Source organism: Elephantulus edwardii, unplaced genomic scaffold (assembly GCF_000299155.1).
Source record: "Elephantulus edwardii isolate Elephantulus edwardi_28Jun2011 unplaced genomic scaffold, EleEdw1.0 scaffold00257, whole genome shotgun sequence".
In the NCBI taxonomy this organism is placed as follows: Eukaryota; Metazoa; Chordata; class Mammalia; order Macroscelidea; family Macroscelididae; genus Elephantulus; species Elephantulus edwardii.
In genome coordinates this window covers 1,308,717-1,326,509 of record NW_006400007.1, presented here as the reverse complement: position 1 = coordinate 1,326,509, position 17,793 = coordinate 1,308,717, and the positions used below count along the sequence as shown (strand labels likewise).

Here is a 17,793-nt window from a genome sequence, read left to right as displayed (position 1 = left end):
GATAGCCATTGAAGTGCTAAAGTAAAAACTAGGGAGCTCTGGTGATCTAGTGGTAAGAAGCTGCACAGCAATCCTCAAGGCATGTAGGAAGGATGGGCAATCTCCTCCTGTTTGATTAACTGCCTCTGAAAACCAGCTGGAAGGTCAGCTATGGGCCAGTTCCAATTCAAAAGTACACAAAAACAAAATAACAAAGTAAAACTTTAGCAGGAGAGTGGTAGACATTAAATGAAAGTGTGTATATACAAAGATAATATACCTATCTCCTCCCTCTCATCCAGCATCAGAATATACTGCCATTTTCAGGCAAAAGAACAGAAGAGAAGATCTTTCTCAGGACCAAATTACAAGTATCAGAAAAAAGACCTATAGACACTGATATGTGAAAATTCCCAATCAACTGCCAGGTAAGAACCTCACTGAACTATGAAAAAAAACTCAGCTGTTTGTTGTTGTGTGCCTTCAAGTCTGAACTAACTCAAAGCTGATCCTTCAGAGATTTTTTTAATCATATGGGAAGAGACTACCCATCCTTCTCCAGCAGAGCAGCTCGTGCCTTTGGAATTGCAGTACAGCTTCTTATGATCAGCTTTAAAGAGTTCTACACTTAAATAAGAGCAATCACCAAATAAAGTTCTACACTTAAGTAAGAGCAAGCACAAAGTAAAGTCTTCCACATAAAATAGACTAAAAGACGGCACTGTACAAGAAACAAAAGAACATTTCAAAGAATTACTATTAAAATGCTCAGAGAGAGAAAAAAATAATCTACTCATTAAAAAAAAAAGGTGGAATAAAAAGAACGAAACCTTAGAAAACACAAATATCCTTAAATCCTTAGTAAAAGTACTGGGAAATAAATTTCTGTAATAAAACGATATCGATGTCAGAGAACAGTGAAGAAATCATCAAAACAGTAAGAAAAATCTCCAGAAGTGAAAGATAAATTTTAAGATTGAAAAAAGTAAAACAAACTGAAACATAAACAACAACAACAAAAACCCCACAAAAAAGCTGAAACAAAAACCTTTATTTTTCGGGGGGGGGGGGGAGCACCAAACAGGTAAAGTGTAAAAGAGTGAGAATAGCAAGGGATTTCTGAACAGAAACATTAAAAGCTAGAAGAAACTTTGGCAAAATTCTAGGCAAAAGAAATTTCAACTTAAAAACCTTCACCCAAGTGATGAGCAGTATGTTGCTACTAGCTGCCTTCAATTCATGGAGACCCCGTGTGTGTGCAGAGAACTGTACAGTTGGGTATTCTAAGTCATGATCTTTCAGAAGCAGATAGTTCTCATTAAGCCTCTGGGTGAATCCAAACTGCCAACTTACTGGAGCCAGTAGTTGAGTGCTCTTTGTGCCATCTAAGGCTTCAAAAGAAATTGCTGTTGTTGCTATGTGCCGTTGAGTTGCCTGCAACTCATAGCGACTCTTTGTACAACAGCCCTAAACCCTGCCCTACCTGTGCCAATCTCACTGTCTGACACACCTACCCCATTACCACAGTCACTGAATCAATCCATCTCATTGAGGGTCTTTCTTTCCTGCGCTGTCCCTCCACCCTCCCAAGCATGATGTCCCTCTCCCAGGACTGATCTCTCCTTGCAACATGTCCAAAGTATGTCAGACGAAGCTTCAGAATCCTTGCCTCTAAGGAGCAGCTTGGCTTCACCTTCTCCAGGACAAACCTGTTCGTTTTAATAGCAGTCCATGGTATATTCAATACTCTTGTCCAACACCACAGCTCAAAGGCATCAATTCTCCTTCTATCATCCCTAGTCATTGTCCAGCTCTCTGATGCATGGCAAGTGATTGCAAAGACCATGGCATGTATCAGGTACACCTCAGTCTCCAGATAGACACTGCTGCTCTTCAATACTTTAGAAAGGTCCCTAACAGAAGACTTTCCCATGGCAATACATCTTTTAATTTCTTGGCTGCTGGTGCCAAGAGTGTTGATTGTGGAGCCAAGCAAACGAAAACTGTGAACAATCTCAATCTCTTCACTATCCATCATGATGCTGCCAATCAGCCCAGTGGTGAGAATATTTGTTTTCTTGATACTGAGCCTCAATCCCTGACCTTCCATAGCAAGTGCTTCACGTTGTTAAGTGTCATCAAATCAGTTAGCACTCAAAGCAATTCTATGCACAACAGAACAAAACAATAGCTGGTCTTACTAATTCCTCACTATCGTTGTTTTGAACTGACTGCTGCAGCCACTATATCAATCTATCTTGCTGAACAAAGCAACAGAATTTTAAATATGCAATATTTTTAAAAAAATCATCTGCATGTATTTTCTTAGGAAATCAATAGTAGATGATAGTCAAAACAAAAGAACAAGGATATAAACTAAGGAAAAGGAGTATATCAGATCTAGGGAAGGCAGATTAGACATTGAAGGAGACTAAGAATTGTGACGATGGAAGATTCCAGAATGACAGTTATTTAGCACTCCTACATAGTAACCAGTCCAGGCAGGAATAGAGGGACAGAAGACCTCTAAGACAGAAGAATCACTAGGGAAACAATGGAACTGATCAGTTATCTATTAAATCTGACCATAAAACACTGGACTTAAAGGTGTTTTACAGAGCTGCTAGCAGATATGGAAAGAAAATAATACATTTCTAAAAATAAGAGGATGTACAAGAGGAAGGAATAAAAGATTAAAATTCTTAATTTACCATACTAGAAAATCAAGTCTAAAATTTTTAAGTTAAGGAAATATTATGTGCTTAATATTTATCTCTAAAGATTAGAACAAAGAGTAAAAAGGGTTGCTTCAGAGGAGAATCTAAAGTGTTCTCCTTTCTACCTTCACCAAGTTGTTGTTATTGTTATGTGCCGTCGAGTCGTTTGCGACTCATAGCGACCCTATGTACAACAGCCCTAAACCCTGCTCTATCCTGTACCAATCGCATTGCCTCTGACACACCCATCCCGATTACCCCAGTTACTGAATCAATGCACGTCATAGAGGGTCTTCCCTTCCTGCGCAGAAATTTAAAAACAGTAACAATATTAATGTATACCTTACATTCTAAGAGGAACTATAATTGTGTGACTAATGTATTTTTCACAATTTCAGGTCAAAATATGGCTTCTACAGCAATTAACGATATGGTGTGAGACAAAAAAGGATAGAGAATCACCTTTTTAAGCACTTTCATGGCAAATATTTTCCCAGTATTTGCTCCTGTTACTTTTCGTACTTGAAAAACCTGATGTGAAAGAAAAGGGGAAAAAAATCAAGTGTTTTATGAAGTGTTATTACAAGCTGAGCTATGCCGTGAATTCTTAAAAATTTATAAGAAATAAACAGTATAATAGTTAATATTTTTGTAAAAACTGGCACCACGGAAGTGCAACAGCACCTTATACAAAAAGGTTAAGCTAAGAGTGCCAACCAGTGGTAATGTGGGACTTTCCCTTTCAGTCTACTGCCATCTGGTGGCAAAAATAGCAGTGACCGCCTAATAATCTGGTTTCAGAAGCCTAACACCAAGCTGAAAATTTTTTTTTTAATTTTATTATTTTTTGTGTGTACCGTCAAATCAGATCTGACTGGTACAGGAGGAGATTGCCCCTCCTTCTCCAGCAGAGCATCTGGTGGATTCAAACCATGTGCCTCTGGGATTGCAGTGCAGCTTCTTGTCACTAGGCCACCAGAGCTCCCTTCAAACTGAAAAATTTTACTTAACAATTTCTCCCAGAGGTGCCTCTGTTATTGCTTCACATAAAACAATTTAGGAATAATTGACTGTAATTACTATTTACTAACCCTTGAAATTACTGGTTATAAAACATTTCCATGCAACGGCTAAAATAAGTGAGACTTGAAGTGCATGTTACACATTCAGAGTGATTAGAGTATATTATAATGTGTCCTTAAGCCTAAGAACAAGCTACAGATGTCATGCTCTGCAAAGATTAATATATACAACAGCATAAGTATTTCTTAAAACTGTTCCTAGGGGAGTTCAGGTGGCCTAGTGGAAAGGAGCTGCAACTAAAATCCCAGAGGTGCATGGTTCGAATCCACCAGATGCTCTACCGGGGAAGGAGGAACAATCTCCTCCTGTACCAGTCAGATCTGATTTGACGGTACACTCACATAAAAATAATAACGTAAAAAAAATAATTAAAAAAATGTAAAAAAAAAAAACACAAAAAACTGTTCCTAACTAAGTTGTTACCCAACAGTCTTTTGCTAGAAAATAATTAGGTATAAGTTTTCTTAGCAGAACACTCAAGTGTAGTCTTAAGGCAGAAAATCTTGGCAAATCTATGAAACTAGAAAGATTTTTTCCTTTCTTGTATTCTCTTAGCTTCCTTAACTATATTATTGTAGGTACTGTAAGTCAAAGAAATTAAACTCAAATTATTCCCTCAATAAGAAGTACTAACTTAATATGGCATGTCTCCCAAAAGGAAGGAGTGTTTTCTTTTTTAAGAGGATGCTCACAGAAGGTATCATTTAGCCAATAATAGACTGGCACAGATCAGATGCCTACTTATTCACTCAGTGAATAAATAAATTTACTGAGTGCCCATTCATTATATACTAGGATTTATGTGTGCGGTAGTCCAACAAGGAGGGAAAACAAAATTTCTACACATTCTTTCAATTTTCACTGGGTGAGTTGTTATATTATCCTTTGCTTATGGCTAACAAGATCAAAGAGGAATGCTGGAATCAAGCTGTAAAACTCAACCTATCCAATATAGACAACAGCTCTCATTTCAAAAAATTACTTCCTACCTTGCCATAGCCCCCTTTACCAAGTACCCGAAGTAGCTCAAAACATTCTGGTCTGATTTTTTCTGGCCCTCTGTTCACACTAGTTTCTGAGATTTCAAATTTTTCACAATGTTCCATGCCACTGGGGGAAAAAGCAAAACCAAAAGTAAATTTGCAGAATGTTAAATTACCTTTAGCACATTTGTTAGAAAGAGGAGAAAGTAAAATTCACTTAAGTAAAAGAAAAAAGTACATGACAGCAAATTTAGTATCTGTGCACTAAGTCAACTCATGATTCACTGATGTGACAGGTTAAAGATTAAAGTGGTCTGATCATTGATTGCTTATCAGCTTTTAACAGAATGTATCTTTTCATAAGCATAAGCTTGTTCACAGAATTATTCATTTTCATAAGCATCAAAACCCTCTAAATTAAGGCAAATTAGAACAAGTTTATTAAGGTGACAAAGAAAAAAGTCTTCAAGTTATTGAAATTCAGTTTATTAAAAATGTCAAAGATAGTATGTATTTTCCAACTTGCTGTAATTTGGCAACTTTAGCTGGAAATCCAAAAGCTTTCTAAACATATCTAAGTATTTCAAATTCTATGCTATGAAAATTCTTGTAATAAAATGTACCATATTTTAAAGACACCAAAAGAGATGACAATTTTACATGTTATATTAATGCCCTTCTTAATCTCTCCCCAGTTCAAGACTTTTTTGTTTGTGTTTTAACTTGGGGGTAGAGTAAAAAAAGCAGATTAATCACCATACTTACCTAGTAGATCTTGCCTAAATGGACTTAAAATTATGTGATCTCTGTTTGAGTGATATATATTATAAGAAAAACAATAAGCATTTGAGAATATTTTTAAAATTTTACTTCTGTAATAAAGGTTTAGAAATGTAATTCTCCCTGTATTTTTGTTGTTGATAGCTACAGTACTTAAGCCAACTACTTAAGGCTACTTAGTATCCAATGGGCTTTCACTGGTTGGTTTTTTTCGAAGTAGATCAGTAGGCTCTGCCTCTACCTATTCAGTCTCACAGAGACATAGCAAACCTCCCCTACATATCAGTGATAGTTGTACTTGAGGTGCACTGGCCAAGAACTTAACTGGGTCTTCCTCATGACAGGTGAGCATTCTATCACTGAACCACCACTGTCCTCAGTTCTCTACAAGAAACTAACTTAAAATTCCTAACCTACTCAGGTTCATGTTCTGAATATGTTTAAGTTGAATGAGTATCTTCCCCCCCCAACCATACATGATCTCAAACTCTAGGTTTTTAAAAATGTCACTGGAATCATATGCTTATAAAGTGAAACTAATATAAACTACTTGTAAAAAAGACAGTACAATGAAAATTTTTTCATATAAACTTACAGTTCATATGGTCCAACTCCCCCATGATCCATGCTTTCATTTAACTGACCCTGAAAAATATGTTAAAGTTTAAAAATCAATAGTCCTATAAAACATAAAATAAAATTTAACACTTTGCTCCATAACTGAAGGGGAATGAATGAAATAAACCAGCTTATAAAATTCTCTAAACTTATTAAGAGGCAATAGGATGATGAACAGAATAAGATACATAAACATTACTATGGCAATTAAGCTACAGATACTATGCTTTAATGAGCTACATACAAAGTCAGGTGATTTTTCAAAAATTGTATTTACCTATTAAAAACTCACTTTCATGCATTATGAAACTAAAGGTAGGATTTTGCTAGAGGCAGTTACTACACCAAATGATTTATAGGACGCTATTCTGATTAACGAAATACTTTGAATGTAGCCAAAGGTAACCTTAGTCTATCCAAGATATTATATGATGTCTCAAATAGCTGTTTTGCTAATCAATCATTTATTCCATAGAATAAATGGGTGTAAAATTAATTAACCTTCTATACAACAGCAATGAACCGGGAAATAAATACAGCAACTCTATACACAATAGCATAAAAAATATTCTTTAACACTAAATTTAACATAAGTACAAGACTTGTATACTAAAAACTATGAACACTGCCAAAAGAAAGGAAAGAAAATATAAGTAGGAAGACATTCCATGTTAATGAATCAGAAGGCTTAATACCATTAATATGGCAATACATCGAAAGCTGGCATACAAATTCAATGCAATCTATCAAAATTCAAGGTTCCTTTTTTATGAAGAGTGACAATCTGATCCTAAAATTCACATAAAAAGGCAAGATCAAAACAATCTTAAAAAAGAAAAAGTGGGAGGATTGATATCTTCCAGTTACAAAACTTATTAAAAAATAAAAATTATGATACTCGAGTAAAGATCTATCAATGACTAGAACTCAATGGCAAGAGATAAACTCTTAGATTTACGTAAACTGCTCTTGGACAAAGATATCAAGACCATTCAATTTGAAAGCGAGTCTTAAAATAAATGGTGCTGGGACAATTGGATACTCACTTTAAAAACAATTAATTGGGTCTCCTATCTTACATCATGGAGCATTGGTGGCTCAGTGCTAAGGAGTTGTACTTCCAGTCTCAAGGCACATGGTTTGAACCCACCAGGTGCTCCACAGGAGAAAGAAGGGCAGTCTCCTCCCATGTGACTAACTGCCTTTGAAAACTCAATAGAAAGTCAGCTATGGGTCAGTTCCAACCTGATGGTATTTAACAAAAGCAAATCTACATCATTGGTAACTATCGTAGACTCGTGAGTAAGGAGCTGTACTGCCAACTCAAAGGCAGGCACTTTTAATCCTCTAGCTTCTCCAGGGGAGACAAGTGAGCAATCTCTTTCCATGCAATTTACAATACCTGAAAATTCCCAGGATGGTCTGTTATGCATGGTTCTAATTTAATGGGCCATTACAAAAACTATTTCACAGCATATACAAAAAATTAACTGAAATGGATAACAATCTATGTGCAAGAGGTAAAATTATAAAAAGCTTTCATTTTCTAGGAAGTATCAAAAGAAGATGGAAGAATACACAGAGACACTGTATGAAAAAGAAAAGGTTGACACCAAATCATTTCAAGAGGAAATATACAATTAAGAATCAAGGGTTTTGCAGATAACACAATCCTGCTTGCAGAAAGCAGACTTGAAGCACTTGTTGCCAAAGATTAAAGACCACAACCTTCAATATGGATTAATGAATCAGCCTTCCTGATTCATAAACATAGAATATCTTTCCATTTATTTATATTTTCTTTAAATTCTTTCAGAAATCTTTATCATTTTCAGTATTCAAGTCTTGCACTTAACATCAAGAAAAGAAATTCTCTCCATTGGACCAACAGGCAACATCATGCTAGATGGGAAAAGACTGAAGATGTCAATGACTTCATTTTGCTTGGATTCACAAGCAATACTCATGGCAGCAATGGTCAATAAACCAAAAGTTCTGCTGCATTTGGAAAACCTGCTGTTACAGGACCTCTCCTAAGGGATAAAGCGCAAGGACATTAAAGACTAAGGTGCACATGATACAAGGCAAAGTATTTTCAACTGTATCCTATGCAGCTGAAAGTGGCATAATGAATAAGGATGCCTGAACAACTAACTGCCTTTAAATTGTGGTTGGTAAAGAGCACTGAAAATTCCAGATATTGCCAGAAGAACAAACTGGTCTTGGAAGATGTGCAACCAGAGTGCTCCTGGGAGGTAAAGATACTTTGTCTCACATACTCTTGGTTGTCAAGAGGGGCAAGTGCTCAGATAAAGATATAATACTGAGAAAAGTGGGGGATCAGAAAGAGAGAGTATGACTCTCAATGAGGTAGACTGACATAGTGACTATACCAATGGATTTGAGGATAGGAGAGATCATGAAGATGGGGCAGGACAGAGCAAGGTTCTACTCTGTTGTTCACAGGTTCAATATGAGTCATAGATGAACATAATCAACAGCAATGCAGCTATCAAATTCAATAGCTCTTACAGGTGTAAACATCTTGATTTCTGGGTATGCAATGCTTTCTTATATCCAACACCCGAAGAGAAAAGAATAAAATAATTAATAAAAGAGACTTAATAAAAATTTAAAATTTTCACACTTCAAATGGTACCATCAAGGAAACGAGAAGACAACTCAAAGAGGAAAATAAGATATTAATAATTCCATAATAAAAAATAAAATAGCCAATTTTTTAAAAGTAAGTAAATTATTTGGATCTTCTTCAAAGAAAATATTCAAATGGCAATAAACTAATGAAAAATGTTCAACATTATTTGTCATCACCAAAAACCAAACCTATTGCCACTGAGTAGATTCCAAATCACAGCAACCCTCCTTTGGGCTTCCGAGGCTGTCAGGAAACTGCCTATTTTTCTCCCCTGGAGCTGCCAGTAGGTAAGAACCAATGATCTTTGTTTACAGTGCAACATATAATGCAGAGCTTCTTTAAGTGGTATTATAAAAACACAAAATAAAACCATACTGAAATACCACTTCACTGTCAATCAGAACAAAATTAACCTTACTGCCATCTGATTCTAATTTTTTAAAAAAAGGACCTACAGGACAGAGTAGCACTGCCCGTAGGGTTTACATGACTTTTTATGGAAGGAGACGGCCTCATTTTTGGAGCAACTGGTGGTTAAAACTGACAAATTAGGAAATTCTGATGGCCTAGTGACAAGAAGCTAAACTGTAATCCTAAAGGCAAGCAGTTTGAATCCACCTGATGCTCAGCTGGAGAAGGAGGGGCAATCTCCTCTTGTGCCAGTCAGATCTGATTCGACGGTACACAAGGGGGAAAAAAAACCCACCAAAAAAAAAAACGGATGACTTTCTTAGTTAGCAGTCAAATGCTTTAACCTCAGCATCACCAGCCCTCCTCCTTTTTGCTCCCACTCAAATTCTTATAATCAGTAACAAGTTTGGTTGAGATGCACAGAGACTGGAATCCTCATCTACTGCTGGTAAGAATGTAAAATAGCACAACTACTATTTAATTTGGCAGTTTCTTAAGCTATTAAACTATGTGACCCAGTAATCTGCTCAAGATAAATCAAAATAAATTTTCCACCAAGACTTGTACATAAATGTTCACAGTAACATTATCTATAGTAGCCAAAAAATAGAAACAATCTAAATTTATCAACTGGTGACTAGATAAACAAAATGTGGCGCACATCAATGAAATATGTGGCCATAAAAGGGGATGAAGTATTATATACATGCTGCAATAGTACAATATAATACAACAGTATTATAAGACATGCTGCAAAACAGATATTTTCAATAGCTTGGTACTCAGCAAAGTTAAGTCAGATACAAAAGGCTACATATTATACTTTTATGGAGTCTATTAAAGGTAAATCTGGAGAGAGATTAGAAGAGTTGACTGCAAGCAGCCTTAAGAGGCACAGAAAAGTTCTCTAAATCAATGTAATGATTTAACATTGAAAGTGTTTGCCCCCATGATACATCTTCAAGGATATGAACATGTACGGCCAAGCACAATCAATAAGAGTGCATCTAAATTCCAAAATCAATCTCCATAATAGTCTATGTGTTTCCTACTGCCAAAGGGGCCCTTTAGAGTAGTGAGAGAAGATCTTCACCCTGAAACCCACAGCGTCCCTTTTCAGCAGGAAGTAGCTAAGAGAATACGCCATCCCCTTTTCCTTATGACTCAGGGTGAAGTCTCTCTCAGGGAGGAGTGATAGGGAATGGCAAAGTACACACTGACAAAGAAGATTAATCAGAACTGGCTTTGACAAGCACTGTGGCATTTGGACAAGAACAAACTGGGAGGAGGGTAGAGAGAATAGTGCAACAATGAATGAATGGAAACCCAAAATCTCTGTAAATGTTTATTAAAATTAATAAAATATAGAAAAAAAATTTAAAAAAAAAGAAAGTGTTTGAATTGCTAAAAGAAAAGTAAGATGGGTGTAGAAATTCAGTTAATAAAATTACAATGTATAGCTTTAAAATTTAGATGAAACCACAGCACAAGGAATTGATGATGTCAAATGGATATTAGCTAAAAGCAGAGAGTATCAGAAGAATGTCTATTTGTGCTTTAATGACTATCCAAAGGCTTTTGACTGTATGGATCATAACAAATTATAGCTAACATTGAGAAGAATGAAAACTTCACACTAAACTGTACTGGTGCAAAATGTACACCTGGACCAAGAAACTGTGATATGAACAGAGCAAGGAAACACTACATGGTTTAAAATTAGGAAAGGTGTGCGTCATCTACACCTATTCAATATGTATGCAGAACAAATCGTTCAAGAAGCTGGACTCTATGAAGAAGAGTGTGACAACAGGATCAGAGGAAGACTCATCAACAACCTGTATTATGCAAATGACACAACCTTGCATGAAGAAATAACTTGAAACTCTTCCTTCAGAAGTTCAAAGACTTCAATGTGGGTTACATTTCAATATGAAGAAAACAAAAATTCTCACCACTGGGCCAACGGGTAGCATCATGATAGACAGAGAAGACATAGAAACTTGCTTGGATCCACAATCGATACCCTTGGAACAAGCAGCGAGGAAATCAAAAGAAGTGATGTGCTGGGAAAGTCTGCTGTATGGACTTCTCAAACGTGCTGAAAGCCAATGATGTCCGTTTGAAGTGTAGGGTGAACCTGATCCAAACCCTAGTTTTCAATTACTTGCTATGCAGCTGGACAATGAATAAGGATGCCAGAAGAATCGGTGCCTGTGAGTATTGGAGAGGAGTGTTGAATATCCCTGGACTACCAAACGACCACTTTTTGGAGGCACGAGTAGTGAAACTTCGTTTCACATACTTTAGGCATGTCCTTGGAAAAAGATATCATGCCTGGAAAGGAGGAGGATCCACAAAAGAGAGGAAGATGCCCAATGAGACGGCTTAACACAATAACAGGGAGCCTGAGGATGTCAGAGATGGTCAGGATGGAACAAGCTACAGCAAGGTTCACATCTACTGTTCACAACGTTGCTGTGAGCTGTAGTGGACCAGGTGGTACTTAACAACGCAGACAATACAGACCTCTGGTCTGTAGGGAGCAGCACTGCTAAATCAAAGGCGGCACCTCTCTGGCAGTGAGAATCTGCCAACAACTCAGTGGGAGAATGATGAGTAATCTCTGATGTGACTTACAGCTTCTGAAAACCTGCACCAGGGTCAACTCTGAGTTGGTTCTAACTCCACGACAATGAGTGAGTGTGAAAGTTTGATTATTAATCTTGTCAGTTTGTTATTGCTATGTGTTGTCAAACTGCTTCCAACTCATGATACCCCAATATAACAGACAGGAGTCTATAATCTTGACGAAAGTAGATTGCCAAGTCTTTCTCCCACAGAGCTGTTGGGTGATTCAAACCACTAACTTTTTAGATAGCAGCTAAATACATAAACCTTGGGTCAATCACTTAAAAAAACCCTCAATTACTGTCAAGTCAAAACCGACTCATAGCTGATCCTCCAGCAGATTTTCAGAGGCTGTAAACTGCAGTGGGGGAAACTGCTCATCTTCCTCCCATGGAGCAGGTGGTGGATTTGAATCACATGTCATTGGGTTGGCTATGAAAATCCAGACCCACGAGACCACCAGCGCTCCTTCTTTTAAAAAAGGAGATTGAGGGGAGCTCTGGTGGCCTAGTGGCAAGAAGCTGCACTGCAATCCCAGAGGCACACAGTTTGAATCCACGAGATATTCTGCTGGGGAAGGAGGGACAATCTCCTCCAGTACCAGTCAGATCCGATTTGACGGTACACACACAAAAGTAGTAATAAATAAATATTTTTTTAAAAAATATTTTTAAAAAGAGATTATTACTTAACTTGAAAATAAGGGATGGAAGTAGGCCAGCTAGTGTCAAAAATTTTAGATGACTAAAAAAACCATTTACACAAACATACCTTCTTCAATGTTGAGAAAAGACATAATAAAAGCAGATAGTATTCCTACAGCTCAAATGCAAAAAAAAAGGGAGGGGGGAATGTTATTTACTGGACACTTAAGTCACAAATTCCTCAGACTGTGAATTAGTATGCCGGACAGCTAATATCTAGGATATGTTTCATGATTAGACACAGCTATATACTGACAGGGCAGTATAGTGAAAAAATAACAATTCTTACAGTTTCAACTTGATACAGTTTCAAGGGGTGGGAGTAGAGTAGAAGGTAAGCTTTTTTTGTCTCTAGTGCTCCATATAATCTCCTTTGATGGCTTTACTTTAAATACTAACTTCTTTCAGATGTGATAAAACTGGTATTACACAATTGTTTCTTCTTTAGTTTTACTAAGTCTAAATTAAAGACCACAGAACAGTTAACACTGAACACAGCTTTGAAGCACCTCACAGACATACCCTGTGGCTATGTTTCATTTCCGGAGCTGGCCAGCCTTATGTTACCACCTGCATCTGTGCTTATAACTTCCTATGGTTATCTTGTGGAACATTTGGGGCACAATTCAGTGTTACCTTTACAAAAATTTCATACCAGAAGCATTAAAGTAACATTAAACTGCAAACTGCTTACTCACATAAATGAATTTTCCCCCCCTGCCACTACAAACATTATCATCTATCCAAAACTGGATTTGTTTTGTTTTGGTGTATCCATAAGACTGGCTGTCAAATCCTGCTTACTTTAGGTGTTATATAAGATTCACTGATTCAAGCTAATCCACAAGAATGACTATTTACAAAGCTTTGTATACTTAAATGTATATAAATTTAACAGGACTAAAGTCTCATTGGGGAGCTCTGTTGGCCTCCTGGCAAGAAACTGTGCTGCAATCTCAGACCACCAGCTGCTAGGCAAGAGAAGGATGAGCAATCTTCTCCCGTGTGATTAACTGCCTCTAAAAACCCACCGGAGGGTCAGCTACAAGTCGGTTCCAATTCTAAGATACACAACAACAACAAAGTACAACAAAAGGGACAAATTTCATAAAAAATTGAAATAATTTACTCGAGAATAGGTGACATTTTCCTTAGTCCAATTTTCATTAAATAATTTATAAACTTGCCTATCTGTTCACTGATATTTCCTTATGAAATAAAATTCAGTAATATAGAAGAACTGGGAGAAAGCAAGAAATTTTTCCAAAATAATGGATTAGTTAAGAAAAGTTGCTTTTAGATATGTAAGATTAGAAAGGAAATTTAGTGGTCAGTGAGATGATGTCAATGCAGGGATACATTTCAGAAAAAGAGAGTGAGAATGACTGTACGATTTCAGAATATAATTATGTAGTTGCAGTGTACACGTAGAATTGATGTATTTCTGCTATGTATATCCTCAACAACAGTTACTGTTTTATGAGAGCTCCAGTATTCTATTTCATAGTTCCTAGGGAGTTGAGCACCTAACTCAAAGGCTAGGCCTCTCTAGTGGTTCAAATCCCCAGCAGATGCACAGGAATAAGAGGGTCCATCTCCTTCCATGTGATTTACAGCCTTGAAAATACAATAAAGGGTCCAGCTATGAGTCGGTACTAACTCAAAAGAAATGAACTGGATTTTTATGCTTAGTGCATATGTGTATACACATACAGAGAGGAGCAATTCACCAGATGCTCCATAGGAGAAAGATGGGTAATCTCTTCCGATGCAATCTGTATTCTCTGAAAACCCACTGGATGGTAGCTACGAGTTGGTCCTGACACTACAGCACAACACAACAACAAATGCATTGTAAGGCAAGATAAGTATTAATAATGAAGTTTTTTCTGTTGTTGTTGTTGTTAAATGCTTTCAAGTAGAGCATGACTCATAGGAACCATATGAACAAAAGGCCTGAAGCCCATCTACAACTATCAACATTTATCAAAGTTCATAGAGTTTCTGGTGGTATATTATTTAGGAAGTGGATGCCACTCCTGCTTCCAAACCTGTCATAGTATGTTACTGTTATGTGCCATTGAGTCGCCTTGATGTATAGCAACCCTATGTAGAGCAGCTCTGAACCTTTCCCTGTCCTGAGCCAGTCTCACTAATTCCAACACAACCACCCCCATCGACCAAGTTCCTTTATCAATCCATCTCATCCGAGGTCTTCCTCTCCTGCACTGTCCATCCTTCCAAGCAAGATGTCCGTCTCCAAAGACCAATCTCTCCCGGCAACGTACCCAAAGTGAGGTGGAGCTTCAAAATCCTAGCCTCCAAGGAGAGACTTGGTTTCACTCTCTCCAAGACAGACCTATTTTTTTTCTTGGCAGTCCATGGTATGTTCAAGACTCTTCTCCAGCACCCAACTCAAAAGTATCTATTCTTCTCTGTCATCCTTAGTCACTGTCCCACTCTCTGAAGCATAACAAGTAATTGAGAAGAGCATAACCTAGATTAGGTGCACCTTTGTATCTAGACTAACATTGTTGCTCTTCAGCACTCTGGAGAGAAAAGTCCATGACAGCAGATTTTTATTTCCTGACTACTGGTGTTAAGAGTGTTGATTGTGCACCACAACAAGATAAAGGTCAATAATCCAATAGAAAAATGGGCACAGGATATGAACAGACTCTTCACCAAAGAAGACATTCCGATGGCTAACAAGCACATGATGAAATGTTCAAAATCCCTAGCTCTAAGAGAGATGCAAATCAAAACAACTATGAAATATCATCTCATCCGGTCAGAATAGCAAAATTTAACAGAACAGCAAGCAACAAATGCTGGCGAGGTTGTGGAGAAACTGGAACTGTTGGTGGGAGTGTAAAATGGTGCAACCACTGTGGAAGGCAGTATGGCACTTTCTCAAAAAGGTGCAAATAGAGATATCATTTGATCCAGCAATTCCACTACTGGGAAAATATCCCAAAGAGACCGTAACTGACACCCAAGCTGATATATGCACACCCATGTTTATCACGGCTTTGTTCACAATAGAGAGGAGTTGGAAACAACCTAAGTGCCCATCAACAAACGAATGGATAGAGAAGCTGTGGTATATTCACACAATGGAATACTATGTTGCATTGAAAAACAAGGAACTCAGGCAATATTATACAAAATGGGTGGCCGTGGAGGACATTATGTTGGGTGAAGTATCTCAGTCACAAAAGGACAAATACTGCATGGTGCCACTGTTGTAAAACAGGGCTGACATCGGGGTTGGGGGGAGACTGAGAAAGATGGGTTTAATAATGTATACTATACTGAAACAGATAAGGGAGAAAACAGTTTAAAAGGGATATGTGATTAAGTATTTCTGTCATGATGGGAGTCCAGAGCGAAGGCTGCATAGTGGAGTGGACGTGGGGGGAGAGATTGTAAGACAATGAAAGAATTTTTCTTTTACTTTTCCAAGAGGGTAGTGTACTTGTAGGGGGAGGGTTGGGAAGGGAGAAAAGTGCAACAATGAATGAATGAATGGAAATCCAATCCAAAGTCTCTGTAAATTTTCACTGAAATTAATAATAAATTAAAACAACAACAAAAAACCCAAAAAAGTGTTGATTGTGTATCTGAGCAATTATGAATATTTTAATATCTATGTATATAATAGGAAGAAGGATTGGCCATCCACTTCTGAAATAGCAGGCCTCTGAAAACCCTATGTACACCCTATATGAGGTGGATTGATTCAGTGACTGGGATAATTGGGATGGGAGTGTCAGAGACAGTGCAACTGGCACAGGACATAGCAGAGATTAGGGCTATTGTACATAGGGTCGCTATGAGTCGCAGGCGATTCGACGGCACATAACAACAACAACAATGTATATAATAGTACTTTGCCAAACCACTAAAAATGTTACTTTTGCACAATAAAAACATGATATCTCAATCCTACTTTTTACATTAAACTTTTGTCAACCAATTCATATTCTGCACTGCTGCTGTTATGTGCCATCAAGTCAACTCACAGCAATCCTATCTAAATCCTGTCCTATCCTATACCATCCTCATTATCTCTGACATAGTCAAACCCATTGCTGCCATCACTATGTCACTCCCTCTCGCTGAGGGTCTTCCTCTATTTCACTGACCTTCCACCTTTCTAAATATGATGTCCCTTTTCAAGGAATAGCCCCTTGTAACAATGTGCCCAAAGTACGTGAGACAAAGCTTTGCCATTCTTGCCTCCAAGGAGCACGCTAGCCATATTTATTCCAAAACATATTTTTAATTATTAGAATAAAACTCATGGGTTTTATTAAAATTGAATAATATTTTCTATTATTCTTTTCATGATGTGCCTCCACAGAAAGTAGAGACGTTTCCAGCATTCTCACAATCTAACTACATTCTCTGGAGGTAAACTTTTCCTCACTATCAACTCACTGCCCACAAAGAGTTGCCAAGGTCGTTAAACAGCCAACAAACCTTTTTACTCATTAGCTTTAATAAATCCCCTATAATAAACTTTACCTAGTTCTTTTATTAGTTAAGTAAGCATTCAATTTTAAGTGTATCAGCTTAGTCTTCTCATCTTTTTTTTCTCTTTTTTTTTTCTTCTTCTCATCTTTTATGCTCTCAAAAATTAACTATGCTATTGCAAATGATTCATCTTGGAGAGGATTAAACCAAGCTACTCCTTGGAGGCAAAGATTCTGGGGCTTCGTCTGACATACTTTGGAACATGTTGCCAGGAGGGATGGGTCCTTGGAGAGGGACATCATGCCTGGGAGGGTGGAGGGACAGCACAGGAGGGGAAGACCCTCTATGAGATAGATTGATTCGGTGACTGGGGTAATCGGGATGGGTGTGTCAGAGGCAGTGCGGTTGGCGCAGGATAGAGCAGGGTTTAGAGCTGTAGTGCATAGGGTCGCTATGAGTCGGAAACGACTTGACGGCACATAACAACAACAACATTGCAAGTGTATTTATCAATGAAGTTTCATGCAATGTAACACATCTAGAAAGGCATACATCTCTAAATAGGTCTACAATACTTTTAGGTTAGTGATAATACTGCTGTTAAAATGCACCATTTCTAGTATGTATAACTCTGCTTAAGTTTCCTTGTAAACCGTATGGCACAGTTCTACTTTGTACACACATGGTTACCATAAGTAGGAACTCACTTGATGGCAATTCATAATACATATATATAATTAAGATTTTATATA

At 37.4% G+C, this 17,793-nt stretch overlaps 1 protein-coding gene across 3 annotated transcripts in view; it reads right to left on the bottom strand.

Annotated features, from left to right (window-relative positions):
* The window catches only part of RPS6KB1 (ribosomal protein S6 kinase, 70kDa, polypeptide 1), a 61,135-nt gene that overhangs the window by 28,414 nt on the left and 14,928 nt on the right, over positions 1 to 17,793 (bottom strand). For 2 of the 3 annotated variants that reach the window (XM_006899448.1, XM_006899450.1), the window contains exons 2-4: positions 6,138 to 6,187; positions 4,769 to 4,889; positions 3,159 to 3,227 (exon numbers count right to left, since the gene is read on the bottom strand). In XM_006899448.1, the coding sequence (XP_006899510.1) occupies positions 3,159 to 3,227; positions 4,769 to 4,889; positions 6,138 to 6,187 (240 nt within the window). The remainder of the gene's footprint in view (positions 1 to 3,158; positions 3,228 to 4,768; positions 4,890 to 6,137; positions 6,188 to 17,793) is intronic. The other variant, XM_006899449.1, reaches the window with a different exon arrangement.